Source organism: Aegilops tauschii, chromosome 4 (genome assembly GCF_002575655.3).
Source record: "Aegilops tauschii subsp. strangulata cultivar AL8/78 chromosome 4, Aet v6.0, whole genome shotgun sequence".
Taxonomy (NCBI): Eukaryota; Viridiplantae; Streptophyta; class Magnoliopsida; order Poales; family Poaceae; genus Aegilops; species Aegilops tauschii.
In genome coordinates, this window is record NC_053038.3 from 298,263,862 (window position 1) to 298,287,305 (window position 23,444).

Sequence of the window (23,444 nt, forward strand, 5' to 3'; positions counted from 1 at the left end):
CCGCTTTGCTCAGCCCCTCTTATAGCGTTGCTAGTTGCAGGTGAAGATGAAGATTGCTCCATGTTGGATTATGTTTATGTTGGGATATCACAATATCTCTTATATTATTAATGCATCTATATACTTGGTAAAGGGTGGAAGGCTCGACCTTATGCCTGGTGTTTTGTTCCACTCTTGCCGCCCTAGTTTCCGTCATACCGGTGTTATGTTCCTTGATTTTTGCGTCCCTTACGCAGTTGGGTGATTTATGGGACCCCCTTGACAGTTCGCCTTGAATAAAACTCTTCCAGCAAGGCCCAACCTTGGTTTTACATTTGCCTCACCTAGCCTTTTTCCCTTGGGAGTCGCGCTCTCGAGGGTCATCTTTACTTACCCCCCCGGGCCAGTGCTCCTTCGAGCGTTGGTCCAACCTGTCAGTCGCCGGTGGCCACCAGGGGCAACTCTGGTCTGGCCTACCGGAAGCTTGGACAATCCGGTGTGCCCTGAGAACGAGATATGTGCAGCTCCTATCAGGATTTGTCGGCACATTCGGGCGGCTTTGCTGGTCTTGTTTTACCATTGTCGAAATGTCTTGTAACCGGGACTCCGAGCCGATCAGAAGGAATATCCTTCGTTGACCGTGAGAGCTTATAATGGGCTAAGTTGGAACACCCCTGCAGGGTATTATCTTTCGAAAGTCGTGCCCGCGGTTATGTGGCAGATGGAAATTTGTTAATATCCGGTTGTAGAGAACTTGACACTTGACCTTAACTAAAATGCATCAACCGCGTGTGTAGCCGTGATGGTCTCTTCTCGGCGGAGTCCGGGAAGTGAACACGGTTTCTGGGTTATGCTTGACATAAGTAGGAGTTCAGGATCACTTCTTGATCATTGTTAGCTTCACGACCGTTCCTTTGCTTCTCTTCTCGCTCTCATTTGCGTAAGTTAGCCACCATACTTGCTTAGTCGCTGCTGCAACCTCACCACTTATCCATTTCCTTTCCCTTTAAGCTTTGCTAGTCTTGATACCCATGGTAATGGGATTGCTGAGTCTTCATGGCTCACAGATTACTACAACACCAGTTGCAGGTGCAGGTTTTGCGATGTTCATGACGCGAGAGCGATGTTGCTTATTTTGGAGTTCTTCTTCTGCTTCTTCTTCGATCAGGGGATAGGTTCCAGGTCGGCAGCCTGGGCTAGCAGGGTGGATGTCGTTTGAGTTTCTGTTTATGATTCATCCGTAGCCGGATGTTGATCTTATGTTTGATGTATTCTTGCGGCATTTATATGCCTTGTATGCATCCCCATATATTATGTAATGTTGATGTAATGATATCCACCTTGCAAAAGCGTGTCAATATGCGGTTCTATCCTTGGTGGGACCTTCGAGTCTCTTTAGGATAGTATCGCATATTGGGCGTGACATCGCTGGTGCAGCTGGTCTGGTGGACGGCATGGAAAGAACGAAATGCACGGATCTTCGATAACAAATTCTCGACGGGGGTGCAAGTCTTCCACCACCTGATTGAAGACATCGACACTTGGACAGCCGGCCGTAAGAAGATCAACAAGATGCTGCATAGACCTCTATAACCAGACTAGACATTAGGATACGGAATGCCGTGGTGCACATTTCGTGCAAATTTTGTAACTAACAGACGTTGTCTTCCTCTCTCATATTCAATGAAAAGCTGCACAGCAGCATTTTCGTCAAAAAAATAGTCAGCCCACAAGGCCCCAAGATTCATTCAGCCCATGCCCTCCTTCAAAGGCCAAGGCCCAGAGCAAACAGACGGCAGTTACAGCGTCAGCTCCAACCAAATTATCCACAGAGTCCCCCTGAGCTCGCTCGCACGCCGCGGCCGGGTAACACCACCACCGGGCGCCATGGCCTCCTCCTTCCTCTCCCTACGCCTCCCTACCCCCTCCCCGCCCACCGCGACGTCGTCCCCGTTCTTCCCGAATCCCCTAGTCCGGTCTGGAAGGTGCAGTCCGCCGTCCTCTACCCTCGTGGCGCGTGTTGCCGGGTCGGCGGCGGGGGCTCCGTCGCCGTTGTTCAACCCGAGGGGCGACCCGTTCCTATCCACGCTAGCCGCTGCTTCTCCAGAGCAGCTCGCGGCAGCTGCGGGTGGCGAACGCCGCGGCGAGGACCACCTTCCGTTCCTCGAGATCTTCCAGAACGCCAAGCTCATGTCCTCGCCCGCGCAGGTGATTTAGCGCTTTCGCGCTCACTTTCTTCGTGCTTGTATGTGCAGCGGTAATGGAGCTGCTGTAGTATGATACGATGCTGGCTCACCACACACACATAAAATGGAAGAAAGAAGAAGCTGAAATTGGAACTTGGTGCTCATTTGGGCGGCTATACTACATGCAAACCATTTTCTGGGATTGTTTTTCTTCTCCATTTTGTTAGTGGTTGTCAGAATTGTGTGATCCATGTCTTAAGTCGTAACACATGTCAAGGCTCTGCTCAGTGCCAGCTAACATGTGTTAATTAGGTTGCCATGGTAAAGGGTTCTGCCTCCATTGAAATAATAACCTACTAGCAAAACATATATCTACTACGTATGTGATTATACAAACTTACTCAGACGAGTACACATATCATGTTGCACACTGAGGTTCCTATCTGAGAACCTGCTTCCTTGCATATAAATGCCTTTGTGCTTTACTTCTGAAATTGTTAAAGTTTACATATGCGGTTCTTGATCTTTGATATGTAGGAGTTTATTGCAAACTGTGCTCTGCTTAACTGAAATTGTCAAACTGGCAGGTGGAACGTTCTAGCAGCTCTTACAGTCAGCACAGTCCTAGAAGGCCTCCTCCGGATTTGCCATCGTTGCTTCTACATGGACGGATCGTTTATATTGGCATGCCGGTATGAATCTGCACCAAGGTTCAGTAGGAAAGCTTTTTGTGGTATTCTTCTATTTTGAATTTGTGGATTCCAAATATGCTGATAAGTATGCATGAGTGAATCAACTAGCCTGGATAAAATATAAATGTTATGACGCTGCTAGAAGAAGGGCGCGAGAGGGCTGGCCGGGGGCCTTTCTGCCCACGGCCGAGCAAGAGGGAAGGGATTTCCTTCTTAATTCTTGCTTGATTAGATTGATACATCTCCTCTCTTTAATATAGAGAGGTTTACTTGACTCCCAAGCAAGGCTTACTTGACCCCTAAGCAAACGACCCTTATCTCTAATTAACCCTAAGACTAACGGGCTATACCGCTAGCCCAGGCCCATTAGGCCCATTACGTACTCTTAACACTACACCCCACCTGGACATGCAACTTGTCCTCGAGCTGCAGCCTAACCAACTTATAACCATGACTCGACGCAACACAAACCTAACACCTAAAAACAAGCCTTTTACTTCTCGGCTTGTTTTATTACTCTCAACCTGAAATGGACCGGAACGCTTTATTTGGGACCCCTTAACAAAAAGTGGACACCATCCGCTCGTTGGACGTGCACATGTACAGCCACCTGGATCCCATGTACACCATCTGGACAAAAGGAGTGCATGTGTAAGGCCACCTGGAAGTGGTCGCAAGAGCGACCAGAAGAAGCGCCCTCGCGGCGGCCGGCGGAATGCAGTGGTGCTACGCGGTGCGCTTCTGTCGGTGACACCCTGCCTTCTCCCCGTCGGACGTCTGTTGGTCTGCACCGCACAGAGAAGAGTGGAGGGTGAGGGAGTCCTGGATTAGGGGGTCCTTGGGCGTCCGGGCTATGTGACGCGGGCCGGACTCGTGGGCCGCGAAGATACAAGATGGAAGGCGTTCCCCCGTGTCCGGATGGGACTCCCCTTGGCGTGGAAGGCAAGCTTGGCGTTCGGATATGAAGATTCCTTTCTCTGTAAACCTACTCTGTACAACCCTAGACCCCTCCGGTGTCTATATAAACCAGAGGTTTAGTTCGTAGAGACAATGATCATAATCATACAAGCTAGACATCTAGGGTTTAGCCATTACGATCTCGAGGTAGATCAACTCTTGTAACCTCTATACTAATCAAAGTCAATCAAGCAGGAAGTAGGGTATTACCTCCATCAAGAGGGCCCGAACCTGGGTAAACATCGTGTCCCCTGCCTCCTGTTACCTTCGATCCTTAGACACACAGTTCGAGACCCCCTACCCGAGATCTGCCGGTTTTGACACTGACATTGGTGCTTTCATTGAGAGTTCCTCTGTGCTGTCAGCAGAAGGTTCGATGGCTCCGTCAATCATCTACAACAATGCTGCCGCGAAGGAGACTTTTCTTCCCTGCCAGATTTCTGCCTTTGGAGGCTTCGCGCTGCGTGCCAACTCGATTGGCCACCTCGAGCAGATCGACAGCTACGCCCCTGGTCATCAGATCAGTTTTGGGAACCTAAACTATGTCGCCGACATCCGAGGAGATCTGATTTTCGAGGGGTTCGCGGCCCCAGTTGCCGCTCTGGCCTTAGATCCAGAGCGGGTTGTCAGGTCCGAGGACGGGAGTTTAGAGCCCGCAGGACTCTCTGCAACTATGGAATTTGCTACCGGAGATCCGGAGGGGACGACGTTAGCGGCAAACCCAAAGACGAACCAAACTCTCCTTGACGCTCAAGCGCCGGACACTCCGCCGGACTCTAAGTCCGAACTCTCAGGGTCCTTGTTAAGTAGGCGCGACCAGGAGGCACCAACCCTGGACAGCCCCGCGGACTCTCTTTCCTCTGCCCAAACCTCGCTTTTGAACGAGGCTCTGGACATGATGCGATCACTCGCCATTACGGAAGGATCGCTTCCGAATTATGCCCAGCCCGGACTAGGGGCTGAGAGCAGGGAATTTTACGTCCCACCGACCACCCACTTCATAGCCACTGTCGTAGATTTAAATGACTTGCTCGATTATGCCTCCGAAGACATCAACGGTATGGACGACGATGCCGGAGAGAACAAGGCCAAGACCCTCCGTTTACCGGACGATGGACAGACACTTCCACATATGACGTATACATGGTGGACACACCCAAGGATGACGACGAGGGAAAGAAGGATCCGGATAAGGACAAGCTTGCCGAAGCCCCTCCAAAGCGTCGACGTCAGCAGCGCCGCTCAAAATCGTGCCGTGACAAAGACAACACTACCGGCACCGGAGACGATAATACTCCAGAAAACGTCGAAGACCCCGTCAAGCAAACATCCGAACAGGATGATTGGGAGGAGGGGCAAGTTGACCCTGACGATCCCGTCGAGAACGAGGGCTCGGAGGATAGTAATTACGTACCGATCTCCAAAGAGGACGTGAGCCTCGGCGACGAAGATTTCATCGTGCCGGAGGAACCCCTCGACCAAGAGCGCTTCAAGCGCCGGCTAATCGCCACTGCAAGAAGCCTGAAAAAGAAGCAGCAACAGCTTCAAGCTGATCAGGATCTGCTCAATGTCAGATGGACTAACGTCCTGGCAGCCGAGGAATACGGCCTCGAACGCCCAGCAAAGAGCTTCCCAAAGCGCAAGCTGCTATCCCAATTCGACGACGAGGCCCTTGAGCCCATACCGCCAAAGCATAAAACTGCTGACAAGTCCATCCGACCACCGCGTGGACGGGATAGACCGGCTACTCACGCCGAACACCAGCCCGCGCCACCCCGCCGTAGAGGCAGGGAGGTAACTGCCCCGGGCTATACCTACGACCTACGCAAGGACCTGGACAATATAGCCGGTCTGACAAGATCAATCTATGGATCGAGGGGGCGTTCCCCAATACACGGGACGGCCATCAGACCTGGCGGGACAGGCATAACCTTGCACGAGCCGAAAACCGTATACAGCCTTCATCCGAACTACGTCGTGATGTCGCCCAATACAAAGGCGCCGTGCACCCCCTATGCTTCACCGATGAGGTAATGGAGCACCAGTTCCCAGAAGGGTTTAAACCCGTGAACATCGAATCATATGATGGCACAACAGATCCCGTAGTATGGATCGAGGATTTTCTTCTCCACATTCACATGGCTCGCGGTGATGATCTACACGCCATCAAATACCTCCCCCTAAAACTCAAGGGACCAGCTCGGCACTGGTTAAATAGCCTCCCAGAAAACTCTATTGGAAGCTGGGAAGACTTGGAAGATGCCTTTAGAGACAATTTCCAAGGCACTTATATCCGGCCTCCGAATGCCGATGACCTCAGTCATATAGTCCAGCAGCCCGGAGAGTCGGCCAAGAAATTCTAGACCAGGTTCCTAATTAAAAAGAATCAGATTGTTGACTGTCCGGACGCCGACGCCCTAGCGGCCTTTAAGCACAGCATCCGCGATGAATGGCTCGCCCGACACCTCGGCAAGAAAAGCCGAAGTCCATGGCAGCCCTTAAAGCACTAATGACCCGCTTTTGCGCGGGCGAAGATAGCTGGCTAGCCCGTAGCAACAACAGTACCAGCGACCCTGGCACTTCCGAAGCTAGAAACGGCAACGGTAGGCCCTGACGCAGCAAACATAAGCGTCGAAGCAACAATGATAATACAGAGGATACGACGGTCAAGGCCGGATTCAGTGGCTCCAAATCCGGTCAACGGAAGAAGCCATTCAAACGAAACAAAGACGGTTCATCAAGCCTGGACCGAATACTTGATCAACCTTGCCAGATCCACGGCACTCCTGACAAGCCTGCCAACCACACCAACAGAAGTTGTTGGGTCTTCAAACAGGCCGGCAAATTAAATGCCGAACATAAGGAGAAAGGGTCGCCCAGCGAGGATGACGATGAGGAACCTCGCGCATCGAACACAGGGGGACAGAAGAAATTTCCCCCCGAGGTCAAAACGGTGAATATGATATATGTTACTCACATCCCCAAGCTGGAGCGCAAGCGCGCGTTAAGGGACGTCTACGCGATCGAGCCAGTCGCCCCAAAATTCAACCCATGGTCAGCCTGTCCGATCACTTTCGATCGCAGGGACCACCCGACTAGTATCCGTCACGGAGGCTCGGCCGCGCTAGGCCTCGACCCAATTATTGATGGATTCCACCTCACGCGAGTCCTCATGGACGGCGGCAGCAGCCTTAACCTGCTCTATCAGAACACAGTCCGCAAAATTGGTATTGATCCTTCAAGAATCAAGCCCACAAAAACCACCTTTAAGGGAGTAATACCTGGTGTAGAGGCCCGCTGCACGGGCTCAATCACACTGGAGGTTGTCTTCGGTCTGCCGGACAACTTCCGAAGCGAAGACTTGACCTTCGACATCGTCCCTTTCCGCAGTGGCTACCATGCGCTGCTCGGACGAACCACGTTCGCTCGTTTCAACGCGGTCCCACACTATGCCTGTCTCCAACTCAAGATGCCCGGACCCTGCGGTGTTATAACAGTCAATGGAAACATGAAACGCTCCCTCCGCACTGAGGAGCACACCGCGGCCCTGGCAGCGGAAGTACAGAGCGGCCTTATCATACCAAATAATACATCAGCAGTCAAGCCCCCGAACACTATGAAATGAGTCCGGACTACCCCGCAGCACGACAGTCCAGCTCATCAGGAGCTCGACTAGCAATTCGGCCTCCGTCTCAGCCCCAACCGAATTACGGTATACGTACCACGCGTACATCACTACGCGCTAAAGATACCATGGACAAAGATGGAGGCATAGTAAAGATAAAGTCCAGAATACGGCTCGACTCTATCTGCACCCTGATATTTCTTTTCTCTTATTTTTATTTTTCCAGGTTCCTTACAACTAACATCACCTTTCGACGGTACCAAGGGCCCTTTTTCTAAAGCCCCCCATGAAAACCCGATCGTTGATCCTTTCGAAGGATAATACGCCAAGGAGAAAAGCAGCGTAGACATGTGGCAGAGTATAAAGGATCTTTAAAAGATCACCGCTTCCCTCTTTAGGACCCATACACAGCTTTCCCTTGTGCTCGGCATGTAAAATAGCCTCGATGCTCATCGCATTATTTGTAAAAATACGTTTTGACGTATCAATCAAACTATAATGGAAACAGTTTCTCGCCCAACCTATTCGGTACTGGCTTATTTCTTAATCTGTATTCCCTCTTCTTCGTCCGGTTGCCATGTACACCTCGGCTCGACTTAAATCGCCAGGGGCTCCATTGGGCCACGTACGTTTCTTCAATAAATAATAATAAGTCCGAACACTTTTATAGTACAATTCGGCGTCTCGAACATAGCATTATATGCATCGGCTCCGAATCATGTCTTTGGTCAATAGTTGGGTTGCCCGGCTCCTGTGGTTACTGCCTTACGTTCCGCTTGATCAGCTAAGGTAGTAAAGGGAGAACTACTGCGATTGTGTTTCTGGTTCATCCGGACAAACACCTCAGTAGAGAAAGTCGAAAACTAACTGTCATGATGCGGCGAGAGCTGGTCAGCTATTCGGTGACTAAGTATAGATCTTTTGCATTTTTTCCGCATCACGCGATAGACCGGCCTTCACCTGGTCAGGCATTTACAGCACCCAAGTTCGGATAATCGAATAATACTAGGGGCTGCGCCTACATTCACATTGTCAAACTCCCGTGGCTAAGTGAGAGTGATAAAGCCACATAGTCCGATTGCTTGGTTCGCCGCACTAACACCTCCTTCATGGACCAAATTGATGGGTCAAGTGTGTTTAAGTGCTATTCCGAACACCCCCGTACTACCTACATGGGGGCTGAAGCCGACGACTGGCCAACTCTCAGATACCATAAACGGCCGCACAGGAGGAAAATAATTTGAGGCAAAATAAGCAACATATTATACATCAGCCTTGTTCCATAATACAATGTTCGGACAGCAGGGATACATTCATTCAAAAATAATGTCCTTTGAGCACTGGCCCTCTACAATGCGGGATCCTTCGAGGACGTCGTCAAAATACTGCTCCGGCTTGCGGTGCTCTTTGCCCGTGGGCGGTCCCTCGGTGGCAAGCTTGACGACGTTCATCTTCACCCACTGCACTTTGACACGGGCGAAGGCCATCCGTGCACCTTCGATGCAGACCGACCGCTTCACGACATCGAGCCGGGGGCAGGCATTGGCCAGCCGCTTCACGAGCCCGAAATAGCTGCTGGGTATGGGTTCGGCGGGCCAAAGACGGATTATAACATCCCTCATGGCCAATCCGACCATCCTATGCAGTTCGGTCAATTGCTTCAGTTGATCGCTGAGGGGCACGGGATGCTCTGGCGCGAGGTACTGCGACCAGAACAGCTTTTCCGTCGCGCTCCCCTCTTCGGCTCGGAAGAACTCCGCAGCATCAGCAATACTCCGGGGCAGGTCCGCAAACGCTCCTGGAGAACTCCAAATCCGGGTCAGCAAGATATACTTTCTTCTCACAAATTTGCTCTGCATGTTAAAAGCCTCACCCGCCGCAATCTGCTTCGCCTCTTGGATCTCCCGGCAGGCGCTTTGGGCTTCGGTCCGGGCTTCCTGTGCACTTTGGAGGGCCTTAGCAAGTTTGGACTTTTGATCCGAAATCTTGCGCTCTAAGGACTCACATTTGCCTATCGCATCCTTGAGCTCTTGCTGGACTTCCCCCACCCTTGATTCATGTTTCAGGCGGGCGGCTCGTTCCTCTTCCGCCTCCTTCTTGGCTTCGGCCAGCGCGTTCTTGAGGGCTTCGACCTCCGAAGCGTCAGCTATGAACATAATTATAAAACTCATTCAGATAACAAATCTGAACTGATCTCAGTTCAGACGTGTTTCGGCATCACATACCTTGCTTTTCCTCTAACTTCTGCCTTAGCTCGGACGCTTCGGCGGCATGGGAAGCTGACGCCTGCATCACAGCCTGTTTGATCAAATAGATATATATATATTAAATCTCCTGCGAGAATTCTTAGATCCTCTGTTCGGCCTTTTTTCGCGAACACCGAACAGAGTCTCATGGGCTACTATCTATACACGGGCATTCTGATGAGGAACACTAGATGAGAAGAAAGAAAACACATGCCAGATCTGTTTGGCTACTTCTAGATGCTTCCACTCTAGTGTAGTATTTCTTTCCTTTTCTTTTCTATCCTACCTACTGTTTTCTAGAGTCTTCTAGTTGTGAGTAGCTATGAGTAGAATGGTGAAACTTACATAATGTTTTCTAGAGTATTCCAGCTATAAGTAGAAGTATGTGAAGGCTTCCCAAAGCCCTATAAATAGAGGTCGTCGCCTCTACTTTGGAGGCAGACTATGTACCCCTACCTATAATAGAACTTGTTGTTCTTATCTAAGATCTTGGAGTAGATCTTGTGCCCTAGGAGTTCTGGATTGAACTCTTGCTGCCCTATCAACCTACATTCGCCTCTAGAGCGATATCTAGCGCAGCACGTTGAAGCTGTTCCTTCAACACTTGTGTTGTACACATTGTAGCAGCAAGGTGGAGTTGCTCCTCCACAAACTTTGTGCTGCTTCAGGTGGTATCAGAGCCTCGTTGACCCATACTAGTTCTTGCTGTCCTCTTCGAGAGTAAGTTGCAGCAAACAATGGAGCAATTGGAGAAGAGGATGGATGCTGCTGAACAACAAATCAAAGAGCTGCGTGAAGATCTTAATAGGAGATTTGACCAGCTGGTTGAGATGATAAGAAAGGGTGTCCCCCCTGCTACCAATGAAGGAAATTCATCTAAAGAAGAGGAAGATGTTCATCAAGGAAGAAGGAGAGGTAATCTTGGAGCAAGACCGCCACGACAACATGTTGTTCAACGTGCTTCAAGAAGGCCAATTTATGTTGAGGCTTCTGAAGGTGAAGAATATGATGATGCCCTTGAAGAGCCAAATCTCTACGCATATCGGAGAGCACCCAACCCTACATATGCAAGAGATACATACAAGGTGAAAGCTGAGATCCCAAGTTTTAATGGAAATGTTGACATTGAAGGGTGCCTGGATTGGTTATATGAAGTGGAGACTTTCTTTGAGGTCATGGAGGTTCCGGAAGATCGTAGAGTTCCTTTGGTCGCATACAAACTGAAAGGAGGAGCCGGTGCATGGTGGCATTGCGTTCAAGAGGAGCGCAGGCTGAGAGGAGAACCTCGTGTTAGAACTTGGCGACAAATGAAAGGCCTCTTGAAAGGGAGATTTTTGCCCGCTGATTATGACCAGATCCTATTTATCCAATTTCAAAATTGTGCTCAAGGAAATAGGACTGTTTCAGATTACACGGAGGAGTTTTTAAGGCTACAAGTGAGGTGCAACCTTGTTGAAACTGAAGAGCAACAAGTTGCAAGGTACATCAATGGTCTCAATGATGCTATTCAAGATCGATTGATGATGCAACAAATCTGGTCCGTTGATCAAGCACAAGCTCTAGCCTTAAAGGCCGAGAGGTTTGTGAGGATGAGAAAGACAACTAAGGCTCCATATCCTCCATATCCTCATACCGAAGGCTCATCTAGGAGCCAACCTAATAGAGTGGAAGAAAAGACCACTCCACCAAAGACAACAGCCCATCCCGAAGCAAACTAGAGGCAAGGGTAATGCAAATGAAGGCCCAAAGTGCTATAAATGTGGTAAAGAGGGACACATATCCAGTGGCTGCCCACTAAGGAAATTTGTTAACACGACTATCCATGATGATGAAAGCGATGAGGAAGAATACGAATCTGAAGATGTAGACGGACAAGAGGTTTGTCAAGAAGAAGGTGAAGAGGTGGTATGTGTGATCCAGCGTGTCCTATGTTCCACACCACAACTCGATGACACACAACGGAAGAAAATATTTGAGAGCAAATGCACGGTGAATGGCAAGGTATGCAAACTAGTGATTGATAGTTGCAGCTGCGAGAATCTTATCTCCCAGAAGTTGGTGGACCATTTAAAGCTTGAAACCCATGATCATCCAAATCCCTACACTATTGGATGGATCAAGAAAGGAGTGAATATGAGGATCACCAAACAATGCAACCTGCCACTTTCTTTGGGTAAGCATTATCGCTCAAATGTGTTGTGTGATGTGGTTGACATGGATGCCAGCCATGTTCTTCTTGGGAGGCCTTGGCAATTTGATGTGGATACTACACACAAGGGCAAGAAAAATTCTTACTCTTTCATTTGGAACAAAAGAAGGATCATTATCTTACCAAACAAACCCGAAGGTAATACCTCTAAGGAGGAGGGGAAAACTATGTTAACTATCTCCCATACCTCTCATGAGTTTATGGAAGACTTGAAGGAGGCAGATTTGTGTGCTGCACTTGTTGTAAAGGGAGAAGAGCACCTGACTGTTGAAATTCCAGCAAAGGTACGTGGTTTATTGGCAGAATTTCAGAACATACTTGGGGAGCCACATGGCTTGCCACCGATGAGAGAAATTCAACATAGAATTGACTTAATTCCGGGAGCAAGTCTTCCTAATCTTCCACACTATCGAATGAGCCCAAAGGAGCATGGTATATTGAAGGAGAAAGTGGAGGAATTGTTGCAAAAGGGGCATATTCGAGAAAGTATTAGCCCATGTGCTGTACCAGCTCTACTCGCGCCAAAGAAAGATGGATCTTGGCGCATGTGTACGGACAGTAGAGCCGTTAACAAGATCACCGTAAGGTATAGATTCCCTATTCCCCGTCTGGATGATATGTTGGATCAGCTTAGTGGAGCAAGAGTGTTCACAAAGCTAGATTTAAGAAGTGGATATCATCAAATCCGTATAAGACCCGGGGATGAATGGAAGACCGCCTTCAAGACAAAGGAAGGGTTGTTTGAATGGCTAGTCATGCCATTTGGACTCTCAAATGCACCAAGTACCTTTATGCACTTAATGAATCAAGTCTTTAGACCCTTCTTATCCCACTTTGTTGTGGTCTATTTCGATGACATCTTGATCTATAGCAAGGATGAGGATGAACACTTTGATCACATTCGGAAGGTGCTAGAAGTACTAAGGGAAAATGAGCTCTACTTCAACTTGAAGAAATGTGTTTTCCTGCAAACACAACTTCTTTTCCTAGGATTCGTCATAACATGTGACGGCATTCGTGTTGATGATTCTAAGGTTGAAGCAATCCGAGAATGGCCAACTCCTAAGACCATTTCTGAGGTAAGAAGCTTTCATGGCCTTGCAACTTTCTATAGGCGATTTGTTAAGAATTTCAGCACTATCATGGCACCAATTACCGAGTGTTTGAAGAAAGGAAAGTTCCAATGGGCAGAAGCAGCTGAAGCTAGCTTCAATGAGATTAAACAAAAGCTATCACAAGCTCCTGTCTTGGTACTACCTGATTTCAACAAGACTTTTGAGTTGGAGTGTGATGCAAGTGGAGTAGGCATTGGAGCTGTCCTATCTCAAGAAAGGAAGCCCATTGCTTTCTTTAGTGAGAAGTTAAGTGAAGCTAGACAGAAATGGAGTACCTATCAGCAAGAATTATACACCGTTTTCAGAGCGTTGAAAACTTGGGAAGTCTATTTGCTGCCTAAAGAGTTCATTGTTTATAGCGACCATCAATCCTTGAAGCATTTTAGAAATCAAAAGCATGTTGACCGCATGCTAGCAAGATGGGCAACATATCTTGAGAGGTTTAACTATCTCATCGTGCATAAATCTGGAATAACTAACAGAGTGGCCGATGCTTTGAGTCGTCGTGCATGCCTCTTGACTGCTTTTGAAGCTGAACTTCCGGGCATGGGTCAAATAAAGGAGTTGTATGAGGGTGACGAAGACTTTGGCCATGTTTGGGTAAAGCACGCAAGGGGCCAACCATTAGGTGATGACTATTTGATGCAAGATGGATATCTCTTAAAAAATGATCGTTTGTGCATTCCAAGAAGTTCTCTACGTGACAAGCTGGTTAGAGAGCTCCATTCAAGTGATCTTAGTGGCCATGTTGGACGGGACAAGACTATCTCTAACCTGGAAGCTCGCTACTTTTGGCCACAACTAAAGAAAGATGCTGGAAAGTTCGTTCAACGGTGCCCCGTATGTCAGACCTGCAAAGGCCAAGTCCAGAACACAGGGTTATACATGCCTTTGCTTGTTCCTGTTGCTCCATGGGAGGACATTTCTATGGACTTCGTCTTGGGCTTGCCAAGAACAAGACGAGGAAGTGATGCTGTATTTGTGGTCGTGGATAGATTCTCTAAGATGGCTCATTTCATCCCATGCCGCAAGACAACGGATGCTCATCATGTGGCAAACCTATTCTTTCGAGAAGTGGTCAGACTTCATGGAGTTCCAAGGTCCATTGTCTCAGACCGTGATAGCAAGTTTCTTGCTGCATTTTGGCTCACTTTGTGGAAGCAATTCAACACTGAATTAAAATTTTCTAGCACTGCTCATCCACAAACAGATGGACAAACGGAAGTGGTGAACAAGTTTTTGGGTAATCTAATCCGTTGCATTTGTGGAGAAAGAAAGGGGCAATGGGATTTGGCTTTATCTCTTGCAGAGTTCTCCTACAATAACTCCAAGCATAGATCCACAGGAAGGAGCCCTTTTTCCATTGTCTACACTAAAGTTCCAACACATGTGGTGGACCTGGTGAAGCTGCCATCAAGGCTGCCTTTAGGTGTTAAAGGGAAACTTAGGCAGCGAAGGTATGGGCCCTTCTCTATCATGAGGAAGATAAATGATAATGCTTATGTGATAGATCTTCCAAGTGACATGGGTATCTCCAACACTTTCAATGTTGCGGACTTGACTCTCTACCATCCAGAAGAAGCGCTCTATGAAGATAACTCGAGGGCGAGTTCCAAACAACCAGGGGAGAATGATGAGGAACACTAGATGAGAAGAAAGAAAACACATGCCAGATCTGTTTGGCTACTTCTAGATGCTTCCACTCTAGTGTAGTATTTCTTTCCTTTTCTTTTCTATCCTACCTACTGTTTTCTAGAGTCTTCTAGTTGTGAGTAGCTATGAGTAGAATGGTGAAACTTACATAATGTTTTCTAGAGTATTCCAGCTATAAGTAGAAGTATGTGAAGGCTTCCCAAAGCCCTATAAATAGAGGTCCTCGCCTCTACTTTGGAGGCAGACTATGTACCCCTACCTATAATAGAACTTGTTCTTATCTAAGATCTTGGAGTAGATCTTGTGCCCTAGGAGTTCTGGATTGAACTCTTGCTGCCCTATCAACCTACATTCGCCTCTAGAGCGATATCTAGCGCAGCACGTTGAAGCTGTTCCTTCAACACTTGTGCTGTACACATTGTAGCAGCAAGGTGGAGTTGCTCCTCCACAAACTTTGTGCTGCTTCACATTCCCCTTATATAGCTAACGGGCACTGTATCACATACCTCAAAGCCTCTCAGAAGGCTAGTGTAGGCCTCGTTCAACCCGCTTTTTGCGGACTGAACCTTTTCAATCACCGTACCCATAAGGGTACGATGTTCTTCCACAATGGTGGCGCTCTGAAGCGCTCCCACCAGAGTGTCCGGCGCCTTCGGATTGACGGAGGTCGCCGGTGGGGTGGGCACGCCCCCTTCTTTCGAAGGAGGCTGCTCATCTGTCTCCGGAGCCGTGTGGTTATCCGGAATGACATTTGGTTGGGGGCCAAATTGGACATGGCCCCCGTCTCCGGTCTCCATGGGGGTCGGTTCCCCCATGTTCTCGGCAGTAGGGGTATCACCCTTTGGCGCCGTCTTGGCGGCCTCCTGCACCTCTCCCTTTCCCGGAAAGGTCCTTGGGACAACACCTCGGTTTTATCCGCAGCAGTGGGGGAGGAGGCTGGTGGAGGTGACTCGCTCTCCATCATGTTTGGACCCAGCGAGTTCCCAGAAGATGAGGATCGCTGGGGGAGGTGACGAGCCGGACTGCAGCACGCAATTCAACGTGTCACAACCACAAGGCGAAAAGCCGGATATATATACGGTACCTTTGAATACTTACGATCTGGCCTGGGGCGCCACCCGTGGATGTCGTCGGCGTCCGTATCGGAATCATCCGTAAGGGAGGTTTTCCCTTTCTTGGACGCTTCCGCATCTAGATCCACGGAAGCTGCCCTCTTCTTCTTTTCCCCCTTAAAGGGGGAATTGCTCTCTTCCTCCTCTTCATCTTTGTCATGAGAGGAGAGAGTTTCGGTGTCTTCAGACACTACGTCCGAAGCGCCTTTACGGCGGAGGCCACCCTTGGCCTCCTTACTCTTCTTCTTGGCCTTCTTTTTCGGCGCCTGATACGGAGCCGGGACCAGCATCCTCGTCAACAGAGGAATAGCTGGGTCTTCGGGCAGCGGAGCCGGACAGTGAATCCGTTCCGCCTTCTTCGTCCAGCCCTGTGGGGAGAAGGGGAAGTTTAGTATGCTCCTTGGACTTACAAAGTAAGGTTATCAAAGAACTTACGGGGGTCGCTGCGTGAGTGCAGTCATGGCCGAGGTCTTCGGTTGTCTCCGGCCACGTCTTCTGGGTCTTGAAAAGCAGCTTCCACATGTCTTCGTGCTTTGTGCCGAAGAACCGCTGTAGGGTCCGGGGACCGGCCGGGTCGAACTCCCACATATACTCTTGACGCGCCTGACAGGGGAGAATCCGGCGAAAGAGCATCACCTGGATCACACCGGCAAGACTGGTATTCTTTTCTACCATGCTCTTGACACGCCTCTGCAGCGTCATCACCTCGTCAGACGATGCCCAGTCCAGACCCTTGTTGAGCCAGGATGTCAGCCGCATTGGAGGCCCGGACTTGAACTCGGAAGGAGCAGCCCATGTGGAGTCACGAGGTTCCGTGACATAGAACCACTCCTGCTGCCATCCCTTCACGGTTTCCACGAAGGTGCCCTTGGGCCAGGTGACGTTGGGAAGCTTGCTCACCATGGCACCTCCGCAATCCGCGTGTTGACCATCCACCACTTTCGGCTCCATGTTGAAGACCTTGAGCCATAGGCCGAGTGGGGGCGGGGGGGGGGGGGGGGGGGGATGCGGAGGAATGCCTCGCATACGACGATGAAAGCCGAAATGTTGAGGAAGGAATTCGGGGCTAGATCATGGAAATCTAGCCCATAGTAAAACATGAGACCGCGGACGAACGGGTGAAGGGGAAACCCCGGTCCGCGAAGGAAATGGGGGATGAATACTACCCTCTCATTGGGCTTTGGAGTAGGGACGATCTGCTTTTTGGCCGGAAGCCGATGGGCGATTTCCTTGGCCAGGTACCCCGCTTCCCGGAGTTCCTTGATGTTTCCCTCCGTAACGGAGGAAGGCATCCACTTGCCCTGCGCTCCGGATCCGGACATGGCTGGAGTATTTTCTGGGAACGAAAAGGATTGAAGCTTGGGCGCTAGAGCTCGAGGGCGGATGGGCTGAGGAAGAGGAAGGCGTGGGGTAAAAAGGGGGATCCTTATCTCCTTATAAAGGCAGTGAATATCAGGCGTCCCCCCACAAGCCTTAAAGCTCGCCTATTCCCAAGGGGTCGTGCGGACGGCACGGTTGGATTTCCCAAGCCCGTATTGATGAGAATCCCGTAATAAGGGGACACGATCTTTGCTTTGACAAGACGTGTCAACGGAGACTGCGTCTCGAAACGCGAAATGGGAGAGAGGAAAACGATTCGAAATAATGAGGAGGCCAGATGTAACGTCTCGCCAGCAAAACTGTCAGTAAAGACGTATCGTGCTTTTTGATTAAGTATTATGCCCTTGCGGTGGAGTGTTGTGACTATTGTACAGAGCCGGATATAGTTCTTGTGATCAACTACTTTGAAGTGTTCGGAGGAGGAACCCGCCTTGCAATGCCGAAGACAATCTGCGCGCCGGACATATCGTCATTGAAGCCTGGTTCAGGGGCTACTGAGGGAGTCCTGGATTAGGGGGTCCTCGGGCGTCCGGGCTATGTGACGTGGGCCGGACTCGTGGGCCGCGAAGATACAAGATGGAAGGCGTTCCCCCGTGTCCGGATGGGACTCCCCTTGGCGTGGAAGGCAAGCTTGGCGTTCGGATACGAAGATTCCTTTCTCTATAAATCGACTCTGTACAACCCTAGACCCCTCCGGTGTCTATATAAACTGTAGGGTTTAGTCCGTAGAGACAATGATCATAATCATACAGACTAGACATCTAGGGTTTAGCCATTACGATCTCGAGGTAGATCAACTCTTGTAACCCCTATACTCATCAAAGTCAATCAAGCAGGAAGTAGGGTATTACCTCCATCAAGAGGGCCTGAACCTGGGTAAACATCGTGTCCCCTGCCTCTTGTTACCTTCGATCCTTAAACGCACAGTTCGGGACCCCTACCCGAGATCTGCCAGTTTTGACACCGACAGAGGGCTTGCGATGGAGAATGACGAGGAGGGGTGCGCCCCCCCCCCCCCCAACCGCCGATGTCGCAGACTTTGAGGTCGCTGCCCGCGGGGAAAACAATATGCCCGCCGCCCATGGGGGAAACCGCATGCCCAAGATCCCCGACGCAGCGGACGAGATCGAGGTCCTTTGCGCAGCGAAGGGCAACTTGGAGGAGCGGCAGCTGCAGACCACGCATCTCCCGCACACGCTGATGCGCTAGGAGGCCGCGCGCAGCAGCCTGCAGCCTCACCGCCGTCGACACGTGGTGGGTAGCGATCCAAGACGGAAGCGGTGACGGCGACGGCGGGAACTTGATCTGCTGGATGGGGACGCCCTGGGACGGCGGCGGCGCTGATGAGAACGAGGTCGTCGCAGTCCCGTCGTAGGACATCCCATACTGGTACGAGATGACCGGCGCCGTGGTCGAGGGCGGCGGCGGCGGGGGTAGCTGTTGTTGGTGTGGCGGCGGAGGAGATGGTTGCTGGGGAAGCGGCTGGGGCGCATAGGGCCCGACGAGGAAGGCCCTGATGCCCGCCATGGCCTGCCGTAATTCCAGGATTGCGGCTGTCATCTGCTCCGGGGTGAGGACGAGGGCGGACGGCGCCGGGGCAGAGGGTGCAATAGCCCCTGAGGACGCCAGCACGCCCAATGCCGGCACGCCTGCTGTGTGGGGCAGCAGCACTGATGAAGACGCTGGTGGCGGCGGGTAGGTGTGCGGCGGCGGCGGGTAGGTGTGCGGCGGCGGCGGCGGGTGGGAAGAACTCGGTGGAGGGCTGGACATGATCGAACCCGGGAAAGTTGATACCAGATTGTTATGTGGCTGCTAGAAGGAGGGCGCGAGAGGGCCGGCCGGGGGCCTTTTTGCCCACAGCCGGGCAAGAGGGAGGGATTTCCTTCTTAATTCTTGCTTGATTAGATTGATACATCTCCTCTCTTTAATATAGAGAGGTTTACTTGACTCCCAAGCAAGGCTTACTTGACCCCTAAGCAAGCGACCCTTATCTCTAATTAACCCTAAGACTAACGGGCTATACCGCCAGCCCAGGCCCATTAGGCCCATTACGTACTCTAACAATAAATGATGCAATGTTATATCCTGAGCTATCAGACAGACAGACAAACAGTGAAACCACTGTTATAATAGATGAGAGGAACTGACCTTTATTACAGTTCATGGTTTGTATTTTATCTCCTTGCATGCGTCAAAAATAAAAAGATAGACTGCAATACCATGAGCCCTGTTTGGCGAAGCCAGTCAGGCAGTCACTAATGGACGGATTATAGAGTTTAACAAAGTTTTGCTCCTCACCAGCCTGCTGTCTTAATTCTTACCGTCATTCAGTATTTACAAATTTAGATTACAATGTGAATAGGTTATTAACTTTTATTTTGCTTAATCAGGCATAAGGTTAGGATTTGCTACCTGCGTATCTCTGATTTTGTTATAATTTGTACACTAAACCTATAATTTTGCAAATGTTCTCTTGATTGTATGCAATGGCGCTAGTGCAATAAAGATCTCACACTGCCAGTACAGAGGACATGTTAAATCAAATGCCCCTTTTGTTAAATTACATACTTCTGATCCCAGGATACATATTGCTCGTAGCTTAGTTTCTTCCACGTACCCAGTTTCCACTAGTGGCTCTGAAGGCAACATTTCCTGCATTAACTCACACTTTGACCCTCTACCTTTTCCACTGTGGAAAAGAGTATTCATAGTTTGTCCTATGTGGATGTTGGCTCACTTCCCTTGTATGTTGAACTGCACTTGAATTGCCTTTCTTAATGTAGTTTGCTAAATCCTGTGATTGATGCTAGGTCGACGTCTGTTTTCAGTGTACTTGTGAAAATCCTGCAGGTGTTAAAATGGTAGCTTTATCATAGATGCTTAGCAAATTGTTTTTGTAGAACATGTTATAATATCTGTTATTATGAGACTGTCAGAACTAATAACTTAATGAGCTTATCTCTTCTTGCTTTGGTAGTTGGTTCCAGCAGTTACCGAGCTTATTGTTGCCCAGTTGATGTACCTTGATTGGATGAATAGTAGTGAGCCTGCATATATATACATCAACTCAACAGGAACGGCTCGTGATGATGGTGAACCAGTAAGCAAGTTTATCTTCAATTCATGATTCATTGTCGAGTGTGCTCTCTAATTGTGATTAAGTATCTTATTAAATGTGGCTTACTTATACCATGCTAAATGTGACAAATTATGATGTCTCATGTTGCGTTATTATTCGTCGTCATGATGGTCATTGGTCTTAGTGAAGTTCCTTTTATAAATTAGGTTGGAATGGAGACAGAAGGTTTTGCTATATATGATGCCATGATGCGGATGAAAACTGAGGTACCATATTTTGCATTTACTGCATGTACTTTAGCAGTTCAATATTAATTGTTACATTTATTGGTTTTTGTGTTCTTGTCTTCCAGAAAGCATTATGGTTTGCTAGTGACCAATAGCCAAATGGAATGACCAGTTTGTTAATGAATGGTCTTTGATCACCTTTGTAAACTACCCGGAACATGTTAAAGATGAAGTGGCTTTGTTCTCATTATTTATGCATATATTCAGCAAGAAGTTGGTTCTAATATATAACTGGCCACTTATTTGTACTGATGTTTGACAAAATATTAGGTGCAACCATGCTTAAGGTGTGATAGTTCAAACTGGCTTTGGTTGGGCACCAAATTAACATGAATATGCTGGTTTTTTATGTCTACGAAGTATCTTAGAAGCAACTAAACATATCTTTGATGTATTAGAATGATTTTGCCTGTGTACCCTCATGGTGGGTTGCACCTCTATGTTGCCCTGATGTTTTGAACCGGGCAAAATATCATTGACATAATATTAGGATTAGCTGTTTGTGTTTGTAGAATTCACTCTTAGTGTTTTTTGTACTCTGTAAATTCTGTAGACACTAACTTGATGGATCTACTATTTGCTCTGCAGGTTCACACACTTTGTATAGGAGCTGCAGCTGGTCATGCCTGCCTTGTCCTTTCAGCAGGGAAGAAAGGCAAACGCTATATGTTTCCCCATGCCAAAGGTAGTAAAGTGGAGGGACTATGGATCAGATTTTCTGTTGGTTGATTCTTGCTGACAACAGAAAATCTACTTTCATGTCAGCTTTGATTCAGCAACCTCGTATTCCTTCATATGGGATGATGCAAGCCTCTGATGTTGTTATTCGTGCAAAAGAGGTAGGAGCTGTGATTTCATTTCTTATTAGCTTGTACTCTTGAATCAAACATGTATGCTAGCTAGTGCTGTCTGAGCAAGTGATTAAGCATTTACTTTTATTAAAAGGGCAGCCTGGTGCACATAGCTCCCGCTTGCACAGGGTCCGGGAAAGGGTCCGACCACTTTGGGGTCTTTTGTTACTTTTATTACTTCAGTGAAAAAAAACATCGAAGCTTTGCTTCCACTCTAAGAATATCTCAATAGTGAAAAACGAATCCAGTCAATATTGATGTGGTCATGCAAATATTGCCTGTGCCATTGATTTGTGCAATTAAAACCATTTGCTAAGTCATGAGAGATGACAAATTTCGATAGTATGGTATTATACGCTCCTCGACATAAAGTTATATCATTGTCTGTAGTATTTTGTCAGTTTCCCAGATTCATGGTTCATCTTGAGTCGAAATTAATACCTCCTGTTGCTTCTTGTAGGTCGTGCACAACAGGAACACCCTGGTCAAACTTCTAGCAAGGCACACTGGAAATGTACGTACAACTTGTAATCATTTACTTGTACAGATCTTTATTTTTTTCCTTTTTCAGTTGGGATATAACAGTTCTTTATCAGCCACCGGAGAAAATAGACAAGGTGATGAGAGGGCCATTTTATATGGACTCTTTGAAAGCCAAGGAGTTTGGGGTAATTGACAAGGTATTTTAATCTCTTTACCCAAGGCAACACAAGCAACCTTAGTTTCTGGTGCACTCTTCCAATCAATGTCCAGTTTGGGCACCAAATCAACATGAAAATTTCTGGAAAAGAAAACGATGATGTGCCATGTAAAGTTTCCAGTAAAATATCAAATTCAAGTGTTAAGAGACAAAATAGACTGTTTACAGTTAATAATGAATTTGACTTAAAGCTTCTCACAGGTATCATTAGTTAGAGTATGTTATGAATTACATATAGTTGGATGAGTGCACCAAAAAGGGTGATCTGATGGCATGAGTTCGAGGTGTTACTTGCTAGTATATTTATTGTTTAGGCAGTGATAGTGAGACTGCACATTGTATTATTATGGGACCTTGTGAGTTACACATGTGATGGTAGGGTGCGAAGATGTGCGGGGGTTGCACAGAGTCTTACTCTAGGAAAATGAGCAAATACTTAATGTTGTATGATGTCAGATCCTTTGGCGCGGTCAGGAGAAGTACATGTCTGACATGCTCTCCCCTGAGGATTGGGACAAGGTTGCTGGAGTCAGAGGCCCCGGTGGAATGTGAAGTTGTGCACTGGAACTCGAATACTTGGTAAGATTTTCCACTGTGTAATTGCTGGGCATTATATTTGCGTTAATTTCAACCCTACCTAAGATGTTTGGTGTATAATTGTTGAGAGGTTTGACAATGTGCAGGTTAGGCCTTTGAGCTCGCAGTCGCAGGGGCTGAACGAACAATCTTGCCTGTCGACAGGTTGTCAGAGCCGAGGGTACCTATTGTACGGACTATGGACAAGCTAGATTAGAACTTGGACGATCATGTTAGTGCGTATGTTCTCGGGATTGGAGCTAGCGAGTGTTTTGGGTGGAGCTATTGTTGTTGGTCTGCTCGTTTGCCAGTCCAGGTTTTGGTACTCTGCTCACTGTTGGTGCATAGTGTACACGGTTTATGGACCCAAAGGGGTGGATGAGGAAAACAACCGAGATGAAAATGTTATCAGCACGAACATGATGTGTCTTTTCTTATTTATTTTTTTACTGCAGGGGAGCACGAACATGTTGTGGACTGAAACGTTGCCATCGAGGGCCTCTTTGTTTTGCAGGATTCTCAAAACGCAGGAATAGAAAAATAAATATAGGATTGGATTGACATGTCCACTTGAATCATATAGGATTAACAGAGTGTGTTTGATGGCATAGAAAAAACAAATGGATTGTAAAAAAAGGATTTGGAATGGATGCAAGATATCCTATGAAATGTAATACAAATGATTTCTGATGATTTTTTTACAGGATTCAACCCTACAAACTAAAAAGACAATTTTAGAAAAAATTCCTAAGGATTCTAATGTTCTAAAAATCTTATAGAATTCCTTTGAATCAACG

At 48.2% G+C, this 23,444-nt stretch overlaps 1 protein-coding gene across 1 annotated transcript; it reads left to right on the plus strand.

Annotated features, from left to right (window-relative positions):
* Positions 1-1,770: 1,770 nt before the first annotated feature.
* On the plus strand, positions 1,771-23,065 carry LOC109733507 (ATP-dependent Clp protease proteolytic subunit-related protein 3, chloroplastic). Its single transcript, XM_020292729.4, has 10 exons — positions 1,771-2,187; positions 2,753-2,857; positions 20,132-20,254; positions 20,440-20,499; positions 21,109-21,205; positions 21,286-21,359; positions 21,832-21,885; positions 21,968-22,051; positions 22,528-22,650; positions 22,755-23,065. The coding sequence occupies exons 1-9, from the start codon at positions 1,867-1,869 to the stop codon at positions 22,621-22,623; spliced, it is 1,014 nt and encodes a 337-aa protein (XP_020148318.1). The 5' UTR covers positions 1,771-1,866; the 3' UTR covers positions 22,624-22,650; positions 22,755-23,065.
* The last annotated feature ends 379 nt before the right edge of the window (positions 23,066-23,444 follow it).